This window comes from Centropristis striata, chromosome 4 (genome assembly GCF_030273125.1).
Source record: "Centropristis striata isolate RG_2023a ecotype Rhode Island chromosome 4, C.striata_1.0, whole genome shotgun sequence".
Taxonomy (NCBI): Eukaryota; Metazoa; Chordata; class Actinopteri; order Perciformes; family Serranidae; genus Centropristis; species Centropristis striata.
The window spans coordinates 1,383,170-1,407,727 of record NC_081520.1 but is presented as its reverse complement, the minus strand read 5'-3'; the positions used below and the strand labels follow the sequence as shown (position 1 = coordinate 1,407,727).

Here is a 24,558-nt window from a genome sequence, read left to right as displayed (position 1 = left end):
AGTATGTTAAATAGGTTAAGTTGGTTGTTGCATATGGTAGTACGGACATCAATGAATACATATTTCTACATACACTACTGGTCAAAAGGTTTAGAACACACCAACTTTTCCAGAATTTAATTGAAAATGATGCAGTTTAATGTCTCAGTGTACTCTGAAATTAATGCACATTTGCAACATTTAAAATTCTTTATTGAGCATGATAGTGTTTTGAAAGTTAAAAAAAGATTCAAAATCACATTTTATGTTGGACTAAAGGACAAAAAAAAGACAAAATGACCAAAAAAAGACATAAAATTACAAAAAAAGACACAAAATGACTTACAAAGACATGAAAAGAATTTAAAAATGGACAAAATAGCCCAAGACTCCATAGAATTAAGTTGTTAACCCATTTCTTGTTCCCTGAAAAAGGCCTACTTGTATAATTCTGAAATGTACATTATTTTCCAGTTTTGGTTAAGCTTACCTTTTCTTATTTACCTCTGGCAGTTCACCACTTACCTTTGTACCCTTTCAAGCTGTTCATTTGACTTGAACTGCTTGAATTTCAATAAAAAACTGGAAAAATTGGGGTGTTCTAAAACTTTTGACCGGTAGTGTATATAGGTGGCATATTTAGTATAGAAAAACAATACAGAAGGGCTAAAATAGGCCTAATATTTTTTATTTTTTATTTTTTGCAATGCATGACAGTTAATCATATACACACAGCAGATGTTTTGTCATTGCTGTGGACAGTGTAACTCACAAGAGAAAAATAAATAAATCTAACTTTTATACTCTCACATCCTCTTCCTCTACTTGGACGACTCCGCTGCTACGGCAACAGGAGACACCTCTTCCTCTTCCTCTTCCTCCACCTCCTCTGTCCTCATCTGTGCCTCATCCTTCTTCTTTTTTTAAAAAAAAGCTCCTTATATTGATAGCCTTCAAGTGCTGCCTTATTGAATTAGTTATCTATTTACCACCAGATGCCAACAGTGACAAGCCCTCTGTAGAATCATCTTGTCGTAGAATTAATTTGAAGATGTATTAAAATATCTGACATATAGCAGTTTAAATATGCATCAAATATGTTTTGATAAACACACAGAAATCTGACCAACAGTCACAGTCTCTTTACAGGAAACTTCGGTAACACTTTACAATAACCATCTAAGTGATGTTTATAGATGGTTTATAAACCAATTATTAACCATTTACAAAATTGAATACATATTTAATCTTTAAAAGTTTTTTCAAACAATTTCTTAAAGGTATAAGAATCATTTTGCAATCATTTACATACTTAATATGGTGTTAAAAATGTTATTATGAGTGCAAAACTATTAATGAACTAATAATTATAATTTAATTGTTTGTTTGTGGTAAAGTAACTATCAACTTACATTAATATACCATCTATTTGGCATTTATAAACATTAATACATTTTCTATTTACCATTCTAAATGGCCTATATACGGCTTATAAATGATGATTAAACATTAATAAACTATCTGTTTACCATTTATAAATGATGGTTATTGTAAAGAGTTACCGAAACTTCTGCTTGATTGAGATATGAACAGCTCGGATTTGGGAAATCCCAAGTGTGCTCTTATATCAAGTGTTCCTCATAACAGGAAATTACAGGACGTTGACCCTTAGTTACACAGAAACAATGACACACCAACCTGCAAAGTAAAAAGAGAGAAACTGGGTGTTGTCTCTCAGAGTTGTTCTGAACGTTGGATGTGTTGTATCATCTGTTTTTATTATCTGCCAATTAAATCCCACACAAGGCTGTTATTTGAATTAATCTGGTCGTCAGGTGTTTTTCTTTAAAGATTTTCTACGCCATCTCCCTCTCTCTTCTCTCTCATGAACACTCACATAAAATACATGTGTTTGGTTTCAGTGCCATTGATAGAACATTTGGACACCCCTCGGTCTAACGCCACCACTCCTTCTCCCTCTTTTCCCAGATTGGAACAAGCGAGTGGACTACGAGCCAGGAACAGGAAGCAAGCAGCTGTTTCCTAAGATGCACCTGGAGACGTGTGGCGGGCCGCTGTCGTCGGTGAGGACCACGGTGGAGCTGCAGACCAGCCACATCGGGAAAGGCTGCGACCGGGAGACCTACTCTGAGAAATCCCTGCAGAAACTCTGCGGTTGGTTCTGCAAACAAAGACATTTGTGTCGTCTTCTCCAACACCATGACGTGTGACCAGAATAACGAGCAGCTTAAATTGAGTGTGCATGTTGGGCATGAAGCAGTAAATCACATGAGAGTTGGACCTGTGGCTATTAGGATGGTGGTGGATGTGTGAAATATACTGTAGATGGTTGATCAAAGATGACTTCTGACTGAGGCGGCAAACTGAAAGTTAGTGCGCTGAATGTGAAGTGAGCTGCCGGTAAAAGCATCAGTGGGATTCACGGTCTGAGTAGCAGGGTCAGACGGGGCCTGAGGCGCCATCCTCGACCCTTTTTAAACTAACATCTGAAAGCTGCGAGCCCATGTTGCTTTCTTATCTCCGCCTGTGTCCCTGGTAAACCCTATGCTAAATGAAGGCACCAGAATAGCAACTTAAAGCTGTGTCACTAATGATGTGACAGAGCGAGGGCATTAGCTGCCTCAGATGCAGCCGTACTTTCTCCTCGGTGACTGATGAGCAGCCGAGCTGCCGTGTCGGTGCCCAGAGCGCCAACAAAGCAGGCGAGCCGACCCGTGCCCCCCTCCCCCTCCCCCCTCCCCCTCCCCGCCCACACTGCACCGCCAGCAGGGGGGCTGGAGTCATCATCTTTGACTAACGGCCTTCACAGCCCCCCATTCCAGCTCATCTGAATGCATAACGTCCCCTCGCTGCCTCCCCTGGCTCCCGGTCCATGCATGGTTTACCACTAAAGAGTCCTTTTCAGGCACCTCATAATCGTTATCTGATAGCGAATAGAATAAATTGTAATTGCTTTTTTAAAGCACAATCAATTTGAGATAATGTACAAAGACATCGGGCAAAGAGAAGGCTGCAGCTGGGTGCTGGGGAAGTCGATGCGTATTTATTTACTGAGGGAATCTAATTACTGGAGTCAGAACGTCGACACTGGCAGGAGAAAAACAGCTTTACAGACGAGGAAAAGCGTAAATTAATGTGCTAATGTTGTGTTATTAGCAGAAATGAACAGATGCAATTGTTTGCTGGACAAGGGAGACATGGTGAATTCTGACATTGCCCATTTTTTCTCGGAGCAGCGTGGTTTCCTGTATCGCTTTGATTTATTACCATCCATAAGCTGTTACAAATGATTTATAAATGTGGTTTAAACGCATGAAATGCATTTTTCACTGTCACACACACACAGGGGCAAAGATTGATCGGTAAGGGCACGTCAAATACATCGAAGAGCAAGGTGAGCGACGTGGCCAAAGTAACGTTTGTCAAGGTGACAGTTTGAAAACAAAGATCATTCGGGACTCAACATGTTGTGTCAAAGGGATGATGGAGTTGCTTTTGGAGGGAAAAGGGAATAGGATGGCTCAATGCAATGCAGTAACGATTTCTGTGTATTGTCAAGATGTATAGCGTTCATATACAAAAGTGTCAGCTATGAACAATGCATGTGATGTTATAGTCATGAGCAATGCTCTGAAATTGGGACCGATGAGTCACATGTCTTTCCTTTTGAAAGTCAGTTTCATTTGCCATGAATCAATAGCCACATCCTCTATCCATCTCGGCCCATTGATTACATATTAAGCCCTGCCATCTGCCTCACTCATAAGTAATCATAGCCAAGGTTAGGCCAATATACATCGCATATCTGCAGTGATTGTTATTGACACATCTTCTGTCGCACCTCTTATTTGTTCCCATGCCGATGACCCCCAGGGGCCTCCTCAGGCAGCACTGACCTTCTGCCCGCCCCCAGCACGGCCACCAATTGGACGGCTTCCCTGGTGACTGACAGCGGCAGGGACAGCGACTTGATCTTCAGGTTTGATGGTCATCAGGCGGCCAAAATCCCAGACTGGGTGGTACCCCAGAATCTGACGGACCAGTTCACCATTGCAACCTGGATGAAGCACGGACCCAGTCCTGGACTCAGAGCTGAGAAGGAGACTCTGCTCTGTAACTCTGACAAGACTGGTGAGTGTGAGCCAAGGAATCATGGAGTATATTTAAAAATGGCTTGAAGTGGCTGCCAATATTCAACTGTTTTTCTTATTTTCAACAAACCCCAAAAATAGCCAAACCCAACAAATTATTCCAATTAGCAAGTTTTCTCTTTGCAGCCAAATCATGATACATTTTATTCGTCAATGCCATAGAGAACCATTGTCCAAAAACACGTCAATGAGCCTTGTGGTAACAACGGGCATCATGCTCAGCTTTATAAGGGCTCTGTTGTTAATTTTGAGATAATCCAACACACATTGCCGTCCTGCTGCCGCACTGTAAACGCTCACAAGAACACCAGATGTGTTTTAATCCACAGATGAAAATAGTCACCCAACAGATGCACAGTTTAGATTACGTTTGTTAAAAACTAGTGCCCAGCTGTTGAAAGCCTTTTACTAACTAGCTAAATATTTGTGACCTATTTTTGAAATTTTAGTTCAATAGGAACAAATGTGATTTTTGGGCGACAAACTGGTTCGGGAGATCAGAAAGTATTGATAGATGGACTATCACCTTGGTGGTTTTGGTCTTTCAGTTAAGTGCCCATAAATATGTTGGTCCTTATTTAAATTTCAAAGTTGGATTCAAATTAAAAAATCACTTGAGGTCTTCACAGGTTCAAGACTTTCTCCCTGAACCCCAAATTTCACGAAAATGTAACCAAATTGGACCCATCTGTCATTTGAACCTGACTCCAACCAGGAGACATGAACATAATCAGCATCATTTTCACAGTTGATTGCTTTAACAAGTTAATGGTAACTAACAAGTTGTCAAAATAACTTCCTTTCTAAAGAGAGTTGGTGGAATACATGCAGGTTTCTGTTATTCCTCTCTTGTTGATGGAAACAAGATAATCCACTTGTTATTCCAGCTCTAAAGTCCACTTGCTGTCACGGTTACAGGATGGGACTTGTTTCAAATCAGCTTTGCAGTTTTGTTGCATCTAGCCTGAAAAAGATAACTTCAACTGTTTGCCTTTTTGAACAATAATAGAGATTGCCATGCCATGTATCATATGTGCTATCCAAGTCTCTTGCCTGGGGCCTGCATTAACCCTTTGATGCACAAAATATTGACCCCCCTTCTAATGCACAACATGGGTCAAAAATTACCCGCATTCATTTTCCATGTTATTTAATGCTGGCTGTGAGTTTCTGTGCTCTATCTTTTGATATATCAATTTATTTAATGATTGAATATTCCAAGTATTCTTTAAATATTTTGTTTTTGATAACAACAGGTGATGATTCCCATTTTGCCTCTCATACTTTATTAAAAATAACTACTTAGCCAAGAAGTTAGCTAAGTAGTTAGCTTAGCAAGCTACCTAGCTAACTACTTAGCCAAGAAGTTAGCTAAGTAGTTAGCTTAGCAAGCTACTTAGCCAAAAAACGGATATTGGTCATTTTTGACCATGTTGTGCATTAGAAGAGTAGTGACACAAAAAGGGATTTTATACAAAAAATAATTAAGGAAACATAAAATTAGGATGTATGATGATCAAAAACAAACTAATTGAGGAAAACCTGGAATACTGAATGATGAAAATAATTTATTGCAAAGATATAGAATATAAAAACTCACACATATCGGGTCACTTTAGACCATGTTGTGCATCAAAGGGTGAATAGAACAGGACCTAATCCGTACCAAATGACCGTATAACCAATGAATCTGAACCCGTACACATTGTGGTTTGGGTCTTGGGTCCTGGTGTTTGGGTGGACCCGTGAAGACCTCTACTACTCACTATAAATCAACTGTGTGGATCTGTCAATACAAACCAAGCTTGTGATTTGTGATCAAGGTACAATGTGTCAGGAGATCAATTGACTGACATTGACTGACTGATACTAGTGTAGGTATTGTACAGCAGACATTGGCTTCACTGCCACATAACAGTTGGGTAACACCAAGTGTGGCAATAAAAGGAGGAAAAACCTTTTCCTATTTGTATGTATTTTGATGACTTTAAAGTTATTTGACCCCCTCAGTTTACCCAAAAGGAGGATTTTGTTTTAAAAATTCCAGTGATAAATGATGTGATGTGACCTCGACAAAGTTGTCCGAAGTGGAAGCAGTGCTGCTGTCCCAGTTCACTTTATGGCTTCATAATATAAAGCTCCATGTCTGCTCTGCTGCTGGTGACAGTGAGTGGGTGATGATGTGTCTCTGGGGGTCTCCTCCTCTCTCTCCTCTCTCTCCCTCCCACAGAGATGAACCGCCATCACTACTCGCTGTATGTCCATAATTGCCGCCTGGTGTTCCTGCTGAGGAGAGACTTCACCCAGGTGGACACCTTCAGACCGGCCGAGTTCCACTGGAAACTGGAGCAGGTAAGACACTGTGACACCACCGACAGGACAACTCGTGTGACATATTATCACGAGTGACCGCAGTTTATACCTCGACTCAGTTTTGTGGATTTGATAAGTAGGTTACGGGCCAATCTGAGAGAAAGGGATGATCCTGTAGCCTGGATTAAACCTGTATTAAACATCCACTCTGGGTTTAATCCGTGTTGGTCTGTATCTTGTACTAATAATAGAAGACGTCCTGGGGTTCATTACTGACGGTTCATGAGGGAGTGAGAAGCACAGATCAGCCCGTCAGACTCGTAAAAAGCTTTAACACTCATCCTGTTTCTGTGTGTGTTTGTGTGTAGATACAAGCACTTGTATGAATTTCCATTTAGTGCCTGACTGCACTTGAAATCCTCCTACAATCCCCCCAAAAAGCCCTAACCTTTAATTAACCCCAATTAATTTGGAGAACTCTTATACCACTCTATTTAATAACCACAGTTTTTGTTTTTTTTTTGGATTTAATGACTCCTCAGTAAATATTTGCCATGGTTATGAAGATGTTGCTGTTGGTGCTTTAGTGCAGCCAGAACTGTCTGGTTTTTTTTTTTACTTTGTCATATAAAGGTCTCTTAGGAATCAAATATTTCCAGGGATAAAACATTGTGCTATCTGACATGATAAGAATTGGAAGTGATTGCAAACATGATATTTGGAGGCTTTTCTTTGGTAAAGAAATGTTGGTATAAATAGGGCACGACTGGAAAAGTTTGAGAAAAACACAAAGTCAATCCAGTCCATGGGTTGAAATATGCTGTATATTTTTTATTCTAAAAATCAATACACTGTCAAAGTTAAATAGAGTCTGATCACTGAATATTTTTGACATATATTTATTTGAGAACTATTAAAAAACAACATATTTCAAACTTGAAAAATGGGACAACAGCATGTTTACCACTGTGTTACATCACCATTGGTGGCATGTACTTAAGTACAATTTTGAGGTACTTGTACTTTACTTGAGTATTTCTATTTTATGTACCTTTCTACTTCACTACATTTAGCTGACAGCTTTAGTTACTTTTCAGGTCGATATTTAACATAAACACATGATCAATTTAAAGTAATTAGACTTTTTTATTTATTTAAGCACATAACAGTATATTAAGTCATTAAAATGAGCCCTACCTTGATTTTGCTTCTTTCCGTCTCCTGTGGGTCAACTTGCCAGGAGGCGGGGCTCACACAGACACAGACAGACAGTTTGGACAGCGTTGAAGCAAGTAAAGCAGAGAGAAAGAAAGAATTAGAGTACTCGAAGCTAAGTTTTCCAACGGCCGTAGTTGTACAATTACAGAAAGTTGAGTGGCATAAATGGAACTAGTTCCAAAGCCTGATGCCACAGCGGCTGTGTGGGAACATTTTGGATTCAAGCAAGATGAACGCAGAGAGCCCGCTAACATCAACGAGCTGGAATGTCAAATTTGTATAAAGATATAACAATACACTAAATGACACTAGCCAAACCAGTTAACATGAACATTACATTGTTGAAAAAGCTCTGGTTATATAGTTTCATAGGTTCTGGGGACTTGGCATCATATTTTCGTTGTTGGTCAAACACAGACGGTAGAGTCGATACTTTTGAAAATGAGTACTGTATCCGGATACAACGTTTTAGTATCGATACTTTTGACAACCCTAGTGTGCTTACCCTTGTTTTTTGGAATCAAGTTTTATTGAATCCATTAAGTTTGACAATTAATTCTACTTTCAAGTAGACTTTTAAGTGATATACACTTAAGCAAGAAGGCAACAGAGAGACATAAACATGCTGGCTCCAGGGATGTGTGTGTGTGTGTGTGTGTGTGTGTGTGTGTGCCGGTGAGCTCATGTTGTTGATGGCAGAGTTTAATTTTGTTTGTTTGGGTTTCAGTTTGTTAAAATATGTAGATAATGTGCATATTTTGATTACTTTATTTACCTTAAATAATTGTATGTTTAAGTATTGCTTAAAGCCATGTTATTTGTAACTTTTAATTTGGTTAAAATCTAGCGTATTTTGTTTATTAAAATACAAAGTAAAACATTTAATTACGAATAAAACATAAGTATTTTTGTTAAGTGTTAAAATCTACAGTGAAATCGGCTAAAAAAAAATAAGGCTTGATTTAATTTAAAATAAGTTAAAATTGTCTGAAAAGTACATAACATGTCGAAAACCTGTATGTTAATTTAGGTTAAAAGGGAAGTGGGTTAAATTTAGAATTTAACTGCAAAATAAAGAAAGTGAAAGAGTGAAATCCTGAGTCAACAAGTCCTTCCTTTCAAGTGCAGAAAGCCATGCAGTGAAAATACACTTGAGTGTGTGTGTGTGTGTGTGTGTGTGTGTGTGTGTGTGTGTGTGTGTGTGTGTGCACAGCAGCTGTCTGTTGATCAAGGATGCTGTCTTAAAGTCAGACAGGTCACCTCGACTTGCTCTCAGCGAGCGAGGTCATTGGATTCAGAGGAGACACAGCTGAGCCTGGACGTCCAGATGCAGCAGCAGGGCTAATTTGATCAGACACATGACTGGTCATGATCGGGGGTCGTCTATCAGGACATGAGGCGTGTGTGAGGCATCATCTGGAGGAATGTCGACCCAGGACCCTAACAGAGTGTAACCGGTGGAGGCTACTCTGCGTTGTGTAAAATTGACGCTCAGACCAGTTTTCCTGTTGGAGGCGATCTCCGTTTATTCTCACAGCCTGACAGATACAATTTAACCCTTGTTGTCAGCTCTTAATCTTGTAAAAACATCAGATTTCCAAGTTATATTTCTCATAAACCCGTTATTTCCTGTCCCAAAGAAAATATTTTGCCCTATAAAGCGCATATCATCAGGGGGCCTACTAGTAGGGCCAGTAGGTTGTTATCAGCCCATTCAATGGCCGCTCTTAGCTCCGTTACATTTAATTTCTTTAGGTTTAGGCACCAAAAAATAGCTGCAGATTTTGGTGCGGTAAGTTTCGGCTACAAAAATGACTTCTGTAAGGTTAGAGCAAAGAAGCTTCTCTTTAGCTAATATAGAAGATAGTAGCAAATAGTAATATAAAATGAATTTAAGTAGTTCCAGAGACAGCCATAATACAGAATTCACTGCTCTGTGCTGTAAAACAATCAAGCTTGTACCTGCAGAGAGGGCTGAATGCTGCTTAAAGGCCAGAGGGAGCGATTCTGTCTTTGACGAGCTTGTTTGTTTGTGTTAATTCTAATGTCATAAAGTGTAATTTACCCACTATAAAATGCTATAAAACTATAAAACTTGTTCTGCCACATTTGCTGAAATTCCACATAAATTAAGTTTGTAGATACAGCTGGATCCTGACACTTTTAAGGTTAATAAAAAGATTGCGACAGTTAGTTAATTCTATGCCCTTGTCTAAATTGATCTCAACTTATTTATTTTATTACCTCTAGGTGATAAAACTTTCGAAAGACTGTGCTGGCACCACATACATCTTTGAAGCAGGCTGAACAATAGTTGTTAAACTGTAGAGTTTCTGAATCTGCTTCTCTTTCTTCCGTCCTGTCTCATCTTCCTCCCTCGTGTTAATAGTTGTCTCTGAGACCTCGGGCCATGAAAGGAAACTTTCATTAAGTTGCTATCTCCCCTCGCCTTCTCGCTACCTCCTCCTCATCTACTAATGTCTTTTTAACAAAATGAACTTCTGAATACCTCCAGCCCAGAGAAGCCCTTCTGCAGAAGACTCTCCTCCTCTCCCTACGTGGTTTATCACACAAGTCCAATTAATTTCTCATACAATCCAATCAGGCATTGTGAGACGCTGCATAATGACTGCAAGATGGTTGCAGATATTAGTTTTACCTGCTGAAAAAAAAAATAAGTGTACTATCTGTTAATAACAGGCACAGAGTAGTTTAAGACAGCATGGCTTTATGTGTTCAGACCTATTGTGTTCAGTGTGATTCAGTATTTTAAGCTGTGCTATCTGTGCTGTGTGCATTGTTGAGAGAGATGGCCCGAGGTTTGTATTGACTTCCTTGAAGCGCTTTGCATTGAGCTTGTATTGAGCGTGTCTTTTGTGACCAGTTCCATATTCTTTAAGTGAGGAGTTGCATTCAAGCGTCTCAAAGGAAACTGTCAATCACGAAGCTGCTTCCTGCATGAGCCGCTACTGAGTCAGACGTGTGTTATTACTATGTAGATAATTGAATCGAGCCCGTGTCGTCCGAAAAAAAAAAAATTGCTTTTGGCTTGCACAGGTGTCCAGGAGATTCTCCACTCAGACTTCTGTTCTTTGACAGTTTTATTCCATTGACTGAAAAGTAACGGCTTGACTGACTTTCTCTCAAACGGTGGTAAATTAAGTTGTTGGTTGAAAGCGTCTTAAAGACTCGAACATCCTTGTTGAAGCTTGCATGTACTGCAGGCTGCAGCTGTTGGGGATTTCTCTGGATTTCTTAACAATGCATTTGACATTTTAAAGCAGCACATTAAGCTTTTTCAGCTTCAGAGGAAACAGACATGAGTCTTTATTCTCATAATTCTGGCAGTTCTGAATGTGGATCACACTGACTACTCATACTCATTGCCTACAAATGTACCCGAATCCGAATATTTGGGAAAAGTGTGTGTGTGTGTGTGTGAGAGAGAGAGAGAGAGAGAGACAGAGACGGAGAGAGACAGTGTGTGAGATAGAGAGAGCGAGAGAGAGTGTGTGAGAGAGTGTGTGAGAGAGAGAGAGAGCGAGAGAGAGTGTGTGAGAGAGAGCGAGAGAGAGAGAGAGCGAGAGAGAGCGAGAGAGAGCGTGAGAGAGAGCGAGAGAGAGAGCAAGAGAGAGCAAGAGAGAGCGAGAGAGAGCGTGAGAGAGAGCGAGGGAGCGAGAGCGAGAGAGAGAGTGAGAGAGTGCGAGAGAGAGAGAGAATGTGAGAGAGAGAGTGAGAGAGAGTGTGTGTGACAGAGAGAGAGCGAGAGAGAGTGTGTGTGTGTGAGAGCGAGAGAGAGCGAGAGAGTGTGTGTGTGTGAGAGCGAGAGAGAGCGAGAGAGAGTGTGTGTGAGAGCAAGCGAAAGAGAGTGTGTGTGTGAGAGCGAGAGAGAGCGTGTGTGAGAGCGAGAGAGAGCGTGTGTGAGAGCGAGAGACAGCGTGAGAGAGAGTGAGAGAGAGTGTGAGAGAGAGCGAGAGAGAGCGAGAGAGAGCAAGAGAGAGCGAGAGAGAGCGTGAGAGAGAGCGAGGGAGCGAGAGCGAGAGAGTGCGAGAGAGAGAGAGAATGCGAGAGAGAGAGCGAGAGAGAAAGCGAGAGAGAGCGAGAGAGAGCGCGAGAGAGAGCGAGACAGAGCGCGAGAGAGAGCGAGAGAGAGCGCGAGAGAGAGCGAGAGAGAGAGCGAGAGAGAGTGAGAGAGAGTGTGAGAGAGAGCGAGAGAGAGCGAGAGAGAGCAAGAGAGAGCGAGAGAGAGCGTGAGAGAGAGCGAGGGAGCGAGAGCGAGAGAGTGAGAGAGAGAGAGAGAGAGAATGCGAGAGAGAGAGCGAGAGAGAAAGCGAGAGAGAGCGAGAGAGAGCGCGAGAGAGAGCGAGACAGAGCGCGAGAGAGAGCGAGAGAGAGCGAGAGAGAGCGTGAGAGAGCGAGAGAGAGAGCGAGAGAGAGCGAGAGAGAGCGTGAGAGAGAGCGAGGGAGCGAGAGAGTGCGAGAGAGAGAGAGAATGCGAGAGAGAGAGTGTGAGAGAGAGAGAGAGTGCGAGAGAGAGAGTGTGAGAGAGAGCGAGAGAGAGAGCGAGAGAGAGAGAGAGAGAGAGATCCCTCTCTCTGTATTTGTTTTTGGTACTTTGCAGTCATTTTGTATCTTTTCGTCGTGGTTTTGGTCTCTTTGTAGTCATTTTCTGTCTTTATGTGGTCATTTTGAGCCTCTTCTTCCTGGTTTTAGTAACATTAGTGTGTATGGGGTCGGGGGGGTCAGCTGACTGGCTGCCTTGTTCTGTTATCCATCCAAACATTTACACACATTGCAGCTGTCTCACTTGCTTTACCTTGCCTGACTCCATAAAGGACACACATGCCTTTACAGCTGTCATATGGACTCTGCATCAGTGGCAGCAGATTACATTTCATATTTCCCACTGCTGTCCCTTTATAAAATCAGAGAAAGTCCCCCGAGTGTTTGCATGATTGCTTTCCAGCAGAAAAAATAAATGTTTTCCATGGGGTAGCCTGAGGTAATGATGTAACTTCCACTTTCAATTTAGTCTCCTGGTGGAAACATCATTTAGATCTCAATTATCCCAGTTGTTGTTTTTTTCTAAAGTTTTTTTTAGTTATCTTCACAGATTAAATGCTTGAGGTGACTTCTCATTGATTTCCACCTTCCCCTGTCAGCTAAAGACACAATGCAGGCTTTGTTGAGACTTTACATATACAGCATTTCCATTTATCTCTCTTTGTGGGTCAATAATCAAAATCCATGTTTTCATTTTTGTTTTGTTGTGTTTGTTTTGATTTGATGCTAAGAAACAGGACATGTGATGTCATGATTGACAGCTGGAATTAACCCACGATCGAGTCTGGTAGGTGTATGGGCTGGACAGACTGGCTCCAAATGACATCACAGGCACAAGATGGCAGCACCCATATTCAGAAAATTTTGGCTTCACTTTTGTAAAGCAGGAGAAAGTACAGTCATAGCGTCCATATTTATTTACAGTCAAAGGTCACAACATTTAAGGCATATTTAAAAAATAATCAGAGGGTTTAGGAGGTGCTTTTCCTTTCAGCCATATATAGTCATGGAAAAAATTATTAGAAAATTGGTTTCTTCAATTTCTTGTTCATTTTAAGGCCTGGTACAACTAAAGGTACATTTGTTTGGACAAATATAACGAAAACAACAAAAATAGCTCATAAGAGTTTAATTTAGGAGCTGATATCTAGACATTTACCATGGTTTTCTTTCATAATAACCAAAATCCTTATCAAGAAAACCATGGAAAATGGCTTTAATTTTTTCCATTACTTTATACAATAAAATCAAATTGCATTGCATGTTCTGGTTTCCTCTGCTTGCTGTCTATAATCTGCTAAAATCAGGTTGGGGTAGGCCTTTGTATGCTTTTGTATTCCTGCTGAGTGGATCTTTTGCTCTTTCTGGCTTCTGCAATGATGTACCTCCCGGTTTTCTGCCTTGTCTTGGCCTGGAGTTTTGGTGGCTATGCTATTGGAAACCCAGATGCTGGTCACTATGGGTGGTGCCACATCCTCATTAGGCCATGTTTTGTGTTGTTTTGCTGTTGTATGTTAATCAGGTCTCTCTTGAGAATGAAGACCCCGTGTCCCAATGAGATTACCTGTATGAATAAAGGTTAAATTAAATATAATAATAAGGAGGCTCATGCTGTTTTGCCAGGCTTACGTTCACAGTTTACTTGTATCTGGATCCAGGTTGCAGGGGTTTGAAAGAAATCCAGCTTTTGTCTTGCTATGCCCCCAACATGACCCCCACTGATCTGTTTGGTTGATCGCCAGAAACTAGTGATGTGCAGGTGAATGGCAAAGCAGCGATCTAAGTACTTAATACTTACAGAAACTTTGCATGCAAGAATCTATCTGTTCCACCCTCTCTCAGATGTCACTCCGGCCTTCACTTACATTATGTCACTCAAATGGACAACTAAAGAGGGTAGAAGAGAAGACACGGGGTCAAATAGCGTCATTCGCTTGGGGTCCAGCAAATGCACGGTTTAACTGAAGCTGCAAGGTTAGAGGGTTACAGCAAATGGTGCCTGGAATAAAAGAATGGGTGTGGAAGCCTTTCAGCAGGTGCAGGCCAGATTTGCGCATGTGCTATACCCGAAGCATATGACGCCATTCGACCCAGTGTCTTCTCCTTTTTCTACGCTCCTTGATGCCAAACAAAGAAGAGACTCAAACTGACCACAAAGAACATATTAGACTAGCAAAAGATGCAAAAGAGATGCAAGAGAGCTGGAAAGAGACTCAACAAGAACCATAAAGAGAGAAACAACTACAAAGAGATGCAAAAGGACTGCAAAGAGACAGCTTACAGCTTCACTGTAGTGCATGTTTATCAGTACATTTAGGCCCTGACTGTGTCTGCAGTTTTGTGCACATAGTGTCACACAGTGGGTTAATCAGAGATGTTTTCTGCTTGCTGCTTGCTGCTTGCTGCATGCTTATGCGAAAAACAATTAAGTTGAGGGCCATTCACCCGGAACAATGTGCTGAAAGTAAAGTCTGTAAAGCTGAGGGAACTGCAAGAAATATCTCTTTCACATTTGACATAGTCATCTGACACTGTTCTAGTTAAAATATCCAGTTTTAAAGTTCAAGCAAAACCTCTATACAAGTACACATCATGGGCTTGCTTCATGCTATGAAAGCAAATTCAGGTTTATGATACCAATTTTGTCTTTGACTATTGATTTACACATTCCTTTTCCATCTTCACATGTGGGTGTAAAAGCTACCGAGCGCATTTTCAAAGATGTGAGCTCACATCCATTGTGCACATCAACAATGGCTGAATGGATTCTCAGTCATGACAATAAAAGATGGAGAGCAGCATATTTCTTTATGCCAACCACTTGGCGTGATCTCCCCCCTACTTGCCTCCTAACTGGTCCAGGCTTATTGTCAAAACAAACATCTCCTGAGCACAATTTGAGCGGCGAGCATCTGGCATTTTCAAATTGCTGATGTGCTTCTGTTGACTGCTGTCATCAGAAACTCCTTGTTAGGAAATTACGGGATGTTTAGGGACCGCACTACCTGATGAGGTTATGAAATTATGTTGTTTTTATTATGAAGTGGATGGAAAAAAAGATGTTTTTATGCAAGAAAACAGTAAAGGTCCGCTCAACATCTGTTCCGCTCGGAGAGGAAGGAGTTTCTGTGAGGCGCGCTGCATTCACAAACGCCGGCTGTCTCTCAGGCCCAGACCTGCTACGAGGAGCACAAACCATTAACACAGACTCATATAATAGCACATGCAGCTGTCCCCCATTTTGCACTAAATTAATGTGCAAATGAGGGTGGTGCAATTTTGCTCCACCAACACGGCATCACACAGGTTAGTGGAAAAACAGGCTTTACACATTCAGCTGACAGTGATTTACAATACCTGCAAGGGCAGAAAAAGCAAATACACAATTAACACAAATCACTGTTTTATGTATATGTGTTTTATGCATCAGCTTGTTCCTTAAACACCAAATGTGCTAATGAGTGCATGTGTTTATGTGTATTTAAACAACGTATTGATGGTAGATAGTAGTTTAGCAGCAGTTACTTGGTTATAGTTAGAGTTAGAGAAAGATCCCCCTTCAGACAATCAGGCCATTGTTCCAGCGGTTCACTTCAACATAAACATGTCATCTTGGGACACTGAAATGACTGATGCTGCCATTTTTCTTGGAAGGACAGTCTTGTGCTGCCCTACTTACTAAAGCAAGTTGCATTCTTTTTCTTTCCAGTTGTGAGCTTTACAGCTGACAAATATAGTTTCATAGTTTAGACATATATTCTTGCACTGCAAAAAAAGAAAAGTTGGGTGAACTAAAAATTTCAAGGCAACAAACTTCAATAGAATTGTAACGTCGCTATGAAATGTCAGCTAATGTTGTGACCACAATTTTGAGTTAGCATTGATACGCTAATGGCTACTCTTGTAGCTGTAACAAGCAGCGCCGCTAGCATCAGTTAGCCGCTAGCATCAGTTAGCCGCTAGCATCAGTTAGCGGCTAGCTTTCGCTAATGACCGAATTTCACAACAAAGAAATAAGAGTTATCAGAACTATTGTCCCTTGTTGTGAACCCCAACTTAAAGATATAAGTAACAACAACTCATCAACTTGTTTTTGAGCAGACAACTGGCTTCCTTTGTTGTGCTAACTTACATTATTGCCCTAAATGTCAATAATTTATATTTCCAAGTTTTACCAAATTAAATCACTGTTTTAGGCCAAAAAATACAAGTTGGCGTTTTTGCAGTGTGTCTGTGTCCTGCATTAATCGATGAAAGTGCAAAAAAACAAATCTGTTTCTTACCGTATCTGTCTGTCTATAACACACAGCACGTGTGGGAGTGTGTGTTGGGAGGAGACGTGTTGAATGATAGATGACTCCTACTAAAGAGTCGCTAAATTTAGAGCTCTGCTGCACCAACTGCCTCCAACAGGCATGATAGGCACACACACACAACCAGTCTTTTGAAGGGTCTTTCTGACTGTCTATTTGAGATGCATGCACACTTTTGCTTTTTCTGAGCCTCTTGCCCACATGCATGCACACTCACAGTTTCCCTCTCCCCACTTTTTAAGCTCCTACAGATGTTTCTGTGTGTGTCTGTGTGTCCAGAGTCATCATGTAGCTCTGGGTCAGGACTAAGATCTCACTGTTTACTCAGCTCAAGGCTGACATCTCACAGCTTTACTTACAAATACTGTGACCAGAGTCAAGCTGCACCTGGAGAGTATTTCTTCTTTGTAACCGATCGTCCATGCTGCTCTTCGCACCAAGTGGAGCGTAGAATTCTTCAGTGGTCATCAGAGTGTCCATCCCCTCTCTGGTCCTCACATATATTGCACACATTCCCATTAAAAACAGTGGAGTTATTGCAAACGGCAGAGTAGCAATCCCTGGATTTTTCATATTGATTGGCAGTTATGCAAACGGCCTTGTTTGTATTCAGTTGGAGGATCTTTTATTGACAGCAGGAATCAATAACCACGGGAAGATGAAGGGGTTGAGACAGAGGACAGAGGAAGTGAAGGAACAAGAAAAGAGATAGAAGAGGTATACGGTGAAAGACAGAGAGACAGAGAGACACCTCAGGGGGGACGGAGATCGAAAGAGAAAAGTAGGTGAAGAGACGGAGACGGAGAAAACAAAGGGAAGAAATGGCAGAAATGGCTTCCCACCGGACGAGACGCATGCCAATATATAACATCGGTGGGAGGAGTAGAAACACACAATGAACAATAAACAATAGAAAAGTGTTGCTTCTCACTGCTGATATCACTGGAGCACAGTCTCTTTGCTGCAGGATGATAGACAGGCGTGAGATCGATACAGTCAGCCTGGGAGCCAGGAGCCAAAATAATATGCAAAATAATTGGGTTTGTAAGTGTAATCGGAGCAGGCGGGTTCCGTCGTTGCAATCCTCTCAGTATGATATCACTCATTCATCACAGACAACATTATCTTCTCTTATCATATTGTGCCGAGGTGTCTCTCAGCCTACGCTATCGCAGTCTGCTCCACAAATGAAATCAGCCTTTATTACAAATGCACTTTCCAAAACCCCGTTCTGTGCAGTTTTCCATCATTTTTATTTCGCTCACATCCCACCATCCCCTGGATAATATTACCTTCCCCTTTATGAGAGTGGGAAGTACTGTAGGTCTTAGATAGGCAGAAACCGTGCTGGAGAGGCCACTAAATGACAGGTGGAGGAGCAATGGCTTTTATTACCCTGCTCATTCTCACTCTGTGTGTGTGTGTGTGTGTGTTTGTGTGTGTGTACTTGTTCTTCCTACATAGTGAGGACCAGAACACGTTTTTAACCAACAGAGTGAGAGCATTTTTGCAAAGTGAGGTCCTCACAAAACTAACTAAAATCATAGTGAAAATGTCCTTCGTTTTCGTCTTTGTCAACTTTTTTCATACATAATGAAGATGGATCAGACAAAGGAAATAAAGGCAAAATTTACTGTGACCTCTTTTAATCTCCCACCCAACAAATACCCCATTACAAAAAACTACAACTGATAAAAACTAACACTAAAACTAAAGCATTTCAAAAACATAAATACTAAACTAAAACTGGCAAACTGACTCTTAAAACTAATTGAATTTGAAAACAAAATATCACAATGAAAATAAAACTAAAACTAATGAAAAATCCAAAACTATTATAACTTTTCAAGGGAATTCACTGTAACAATGAGGGTCCTCACAAAGATAGACATACAAGAATGTGTGTGTGTGGGTGTGTGTGTGTGTGTGTGTGTGTGTGTGTGTGTGTGTGTGTGTGTGTGTGTGTGTGTTTCATATTTTCTTGGTGTGTATCCAGCAGATGGGTTCTGGTTTAAGTTGAGTCATTTGTGACGAGTCCAAGTCAAGCCTGGAGTCATTTGTGACAGTCTTAAATCTTTTGTGACAGTTTCAAAGTAAAGTCTCACATCCTTCATGCCAAATCAAGTCACAAGTCATTCATGACAAATCGATTCTCAAGTCGTTTGTGACTGGTCCAGGTCAAAATAGTCTCAAGTCATTCATAGGATGTCAGGATCAAGTCTCAGGTAACTTGAAACAAGTCCAAGTCTTGAAACCTGTTTGACAGTCTCAACTCAGTTGTGAAAGGTTCATAATTATCCCCTTAGCATCCCTGCAAAATATATGTATTATATCCAATGGAGCATTAACTGGGATGTTAGTTTTGGCTAGCAAAAAAAACAAAAACAAAATGTATCTTTCTTACCTCAGAAAACTGAGCAGCGACTCCTTGGAGTGTCTGTTAGTCCAACCAAACACTGAACAAGACATTTAATGAACAAAACGTTCAGATAAACTGTCATTAAGTGAAAATACAGTGAAAGGGTCAAAGTTATGAGACCAAACCGCTAAACGTCCTTTTTTATATCTATATAACGTTATCAATAACTTTATTGACATGTTGCCGTGGATACGCATTGCTCTGCTTCTCTCCTGATGACAGCTCGCCTTGTTAGTGACCTGTCAATCAAAGGTAGCCACGCCCCAAATCATATGATTCTTTATCTTCTATTTTCTTCTAAATGGGGCCATTATTAGAACTATTGACATCAAATTGACATCAAAGATTTTTTACTAGCGATTGAGACCATAGCGTTGTCCTAAAAACAATTTCCGAGGTAATAAATCAAGTGAGAAGTTTTCTTATTTTGCACTGAAATGAATGGACAGAAATGTTTTTGCAGCCAAACTTAGCGCCCCCTACTGGAATTTTCAGTAGAATGCAGCTTAAGGCATTTCCTGGTTTGCCTCCCTGCTCAGACCCGGAGGTCGCCGCCTGTCAGGGACACATTTTTGTGATAAGTCTGAGTCAGTCCTTAAGTCTTTTTTGACAGCTTTAAGTCAAGTCCCATGTCATTTGAGGCGAGTATAACAGGTATCAACTTGTTTCTTAATTCCCTAAAATCAAGCCAGTTGCAAGTCCGTCCTTCAGGTCTCTTGAATGCAGGCAGATGGAATAAATGGAAACATTCAGAGCAGAATTAATAATCTTATTTATATAACTAGGACTCAAGTCAAGTCTCGAGTCCTCATCTCTCATATCTAGTAATTCTAAGATGGAAATGATGTGTCTGTGTATGTGCAAGTATATAAAAGCGATTTGTGAGAGAAATTACATTTGCATATGTCCCTGTATCTGTGAGTGCGGAGGTGTTTGTGTGTATTATGTGTATAGTAGGCCCATGTGTGCAATTCACACATTGTTTGCCCACAGTGAGCGCGTAGGTGTTTGTGCGTAAGTTTCTGGAGACCTTTGATTTCACTTTGTCGTAAAAGGGAGCAAAGGCCAAATAAAAGAAAATAACAGCAGAGTAAAAGCTGCTGTTCTGAACCATTCATCATATTAATCTGGAGCAAATAGGTTCACTGAATCCCCCTCTTCTCCCTTTACCCTTCGCCCTTTCCTCCCTCCTACTTTCTTTGTTTTTTTTCCCAACAATTTGTCTTACTTTCTGGCCAAGTAACACTCCCGAGCCTTCCGCCCAGACTTTCTGCCTACCCAAATAGTTTTTAAAGAGAGAAAGTTTATGTGCAGTGCAGCCCCTTCCCTCCGACTGGCTGAAGCACTTCCTGGATTGAGGATGGCTGTCACAATCTGCAGTGAAGATTTATTGTGCACATCCCACCCTGACCTTAAGTGTGGCTAGGAGAAAAGGATGAGAAAGAGAGATGAATTGAAAAAGAGATATAGACGGAGAGGCGGAGGAATAAGTGAGCCTGGTAGAGGGCTGGTATGGTAAATTTGGCGAAGGAGCATCGGCGGCTTGCGTGTTGTCAGGGTTCAGGTAATCATGAGGAGGTGTGTGATGGATGGAGTGTGGCAGTAGGACCCCCCTCCCCTCCCACCCCCAGTGTGTCTCTGTCCAGAGCTCTGCTGAAGGTCTGTGGTAACCTGCTTGGTTGTACTGACAGTTTAAACCTGTGGGACCACTCTTTTTTCCTGCTGTTGCTATACACAAGCCTCAAATACAAGTCAAGTCCCAGGTCTTTTGTGATGCGTCAAAGTCATTCATGGCACGTCCAAGTCAGATCTAAAGTCATATGAGTCGAGCCACATAGGAAGAATAATGTCTCAAGCAGTGGTGGAAGAAGTATTCAGATTCCTTACTTAAGTAAAAGTACCAATATCTCACTGTTAAATTACTCCACTACAAGTAAAAGTCCTGCATTCAAAACTTACTTTAGTAAAAGTACAAAAGTGTCAGCATCAAAATGTACTTAAAGTATCAAAAGTAAAAGTACTCGTTATGCAGAATGACCCCACTCAGATTGTTAAATATATTTTCAATATATGATTTGATGATTATTGTTGATGCATTTATATAAGCGGCATTTTATTTTTTCAAGGTAGGGCTCATTTTAACTATTTAATATACTTTTATGAGGTCTAATTTTTTGAAAATGTCACTTTAAACTTTAAACCGATCATGTTTTTAATGTTAAATCCCGACCTGAAAAGTAACTAAAGCTGTCAGCTAAATATAGTGGAGTAAAAAGTACAATATTTGCCTCTAAATGTAGTGGAGTAGAAGTATAAAGTGACATAAAATGGAAATACTCAAGTAAAGTACAAGTACCTCAAAATTTTACTTAAGTACTGCTGAAGCTCTGTGGTAACCTGCTTGGTTGTACTGACAGTTTAAACCTGTGGGACCACTCTTTTTTCCTGCTGTTGCTATACAATCTCTTCTCTATGTCTGTGACCCAACTCCACTTTCCTCCACTCAGAAATCCACCTTTCCTGACTGTCACTCTTTTTCTCTATTGTGATATCTCTCAGTGAATTTATGTAGCGGCTTTAAGATGGTTGCTCACAGAGAGAAGGACACCAGTCACCAGGAAGTCAGGATCTGCACATTTATTCTCTATAAACAGTAGCACAGGGGACAGTCAGTACATGCACACGGAGCTGCAGGCTCTCTCACAGTGTCCATTACAACAGCTTCAGGAGTTTTTTGCTTTTCTCAAATAAACAAACAAAATATTAATATGAACAAAAAGTGTGTATACTAAAATGTATACCCTCATAGTGGTTGCACATAGCAGCAGTTACAATAAAAACAAAACTGATATCCACTGCAATAAATATATTTTTGTCTAATTTACAAATTAATAAAAGCACTTTTTCAGAAGAAGACATAAAAATACATTCTTGAATAAAATATTTTTTGTCTGTCAGGCTACTGGCTAATGCAGTCCTTTTATAAAAATACACAAAATTATCACAAAACAGATGAGAAACCTTGATGCACCTATAAACAGTAGCACAGGGGACAGTCAGTACATGCACACGGAGCTGCAGGCTCTCTCACAGTGTCATGAAGCGAGTCAAAGGATATGCACATCTCCGACATATTTAAACACAAATACTGGACGTTTTTCAGTTTAAAAGACCAACAGTAAAACTCAAGGGCATGTTAACAGTTGCATCTTCACAGTTTAAACAACAACAAATCACTTTTAAGCAAGCTAGCTTAAATAATATGATAAGAGCACCAACACACGTCTTACCATTACAACAGCTTCAGGAGTTTTGCCGGGAGTCTGTGCACCCCTAATTAATGTCCCCCTATGCTACAGGTGAAATGGAACCATACAGACATTCAGCTAGATAACTATACACACAACAAATATCACACACAGGTTTTGAGAATGTTCACAAAAATAAATAAAAATAGAAATAAAATGAACAACATATTGGCTCAGCTACATTTACACATACCAGCCTGTTCTCCCCTCAAAAACGCCAGTTCAGGTTGTAAATGGTAAATGGACTGCACTTATATAGTGCTTTTATCCAAAGCGCTTTACACCACACTCTACGCTCATTCACCCGTACACACACACATTCATACTGGTGTTAGAGGCTACCAGGGCACACTGGTGCCACCTGCCACCATTAGGAATTAATTCAGTCATTTTGTGGTTTTTTATTTCTTTTTGTGTCTTTTTTGTCATTTAGTGTCTTTTTTTTGGTAATTTTGTGTCTTTTTTGGTAATTTTGTGGTCAATTTGTGTATTTTTTGGTAATTTTGTGTCTTTTTTTTAGTCATTTTGTGTCTTTTTTGGTAATTTTGTGTCTCTCTGGTTATTTTGTGTCTTTTCTGGTCATTTTGTGGTCAATTTGTGTATTTTTTGTTTCTTTTTTTGGTGACCTGAACTGTGCGTGTGAGATTGTGTTCAGTGAGTGGGGGTCGCGGACAACATGCATGTTAAATTGGGGGTCGCGACTCAAAAAGGTTGAGAACTACTGGGGTAGTGGATGGGTTGAACATACTGCGGACTTTCACCCAGGAGGTGGGGGTTTGTGTCCTGTGTGAAAGCAACAACCAGTAAATCATTTCTAACTTAAGTTACGTGGATCACGTTTTTTATATAAGTTGCGGTAGTCACGTGACCCTGTTAACTGCTTCACTTCAGACATTTACATACACTTGTTTACTGTTTGGACTGCATTTTATAGCGCCTTACCAGGAAGATATTTGCCCTAAACCTCGGTCAGTGGTTTTATAATGTAAATCCACAGAAACTGCAGCCTTTTTCACAGCTGGGTGTGTGCTATTTTTAGAACGCTCAGCTGTACAGTGAGCCTTGAAACGCGAGCCGTGATACGTACATACGTGTCGTAATTTATGGTACTGACACACAATCTCTTCTGTCATTTATATTGGAGAACTTGTTGCACACACAGATATGCAGTCGTCACATATTGGCTACAGGAGACGAGAATGTTTCATTGTTTCTGCCCGACAGATGCATCAACAAATCCATCAAACATACATGCAGTAATTATTAAATTTAGGCCTTACAGGGAATCAGCACTTTTACCTCCTACATACAACGATCCCTGCACACTTCCTGCTGCCCACCAACAGCATTAAGCAGCAGAAACATCACTGTATTCGTACCTAAATCATCACACGACAGAAACATTTCTTTGGAACTTAACAGGCTTAGTGAATCAATCTCCGTATGTATGAGCCTGGGATTAGACTGTAATCTTTCACAGCAGAGATTTCTATGTGCAGATGTGGCTCATAAAAGGTCAACATGGTAATATCTGTGAACATGTAATGAAAAACAAATACATGTGAGCAGGTGCAGTGCATGCATAACACAGCATAATTTCAAAGACCAGTTTTTAGTGGAAACATTATTATTAAATGTCCATCATTAACAGAAGGTGTTGCACGATGCAAAACAGAAGTAAATAGTAGTAAAAAGATGGTGTTTTGCAGTGGTTACTTGCAAGCTTTTGTTCTGTTCCGATCTATCTGATATTTGTTTTTAATCAAAACAAGCATAGATAAGATGTAGAAGACTATTTTGGGTAACACTTTACAATAACCATCATTTATAGATGGTAAATAGACCATTTATAAATGGTAAACAGATAGTTTATTAATGTTTAATCATCATTTATAAACCGTATATAGGCCATTTAGAATGGTAAATAGAAAATGTATTAATGTTGAACTATAATTTATGTTTTTAATAGATGGTATATTAATGTAAATTGATAGTTACTTTACCATAAACAAACAATTACATTATAATTATTAATTTATTAATAGTTTTGTACTCATTATAACATTTTTAACACCATATTAAGTATGTAAATGATTTCAAAATGATTCTTATACCTTTAAGAAATTGTTTGAAAACATTTAAAGATGAAATATGTATAGAATTTTGTAAATGGTTAATAATTGGTTTATAAACCATCTATAAACATCACTTAGATGGTTATTGTAAAGTGTTACCCTATTTTGTCTATGTATGTCACCCCAGTTGGGCCTAAC

At 40.2% G+C, this 24,558-nt stretch overlaps 1 protein-coding gene across 1 annotated transcript in view; it reads left to right on the top strand.

Annotated features, from left to right (window-relative positions):
• The window catches only part of LOC131970615 (calsyntenin-2-like), a 444,672-nt gene that overhangs the window by 335,146 nt on the left and 84,968 nt on the right, over window positions 1–24,558 (top strand). The window contains exons 6-8 of the mRNA XM_059332049.1: window positions 1,969–2,154; window positions 3,874–4,131; window positions 6,382–6,503. Coding sequence (XP_059188032.1) covers window positions 1,969–2,154; window positions 3,874–4,131; window positions 6,382–6,503 — 566 coding nt within the window. The remainder of the gene's footprint in view (window positions 1–1,968; window positions 2,155–3,873; window positions 4,132–6,381; window positions 6,504–24,558) is intronic.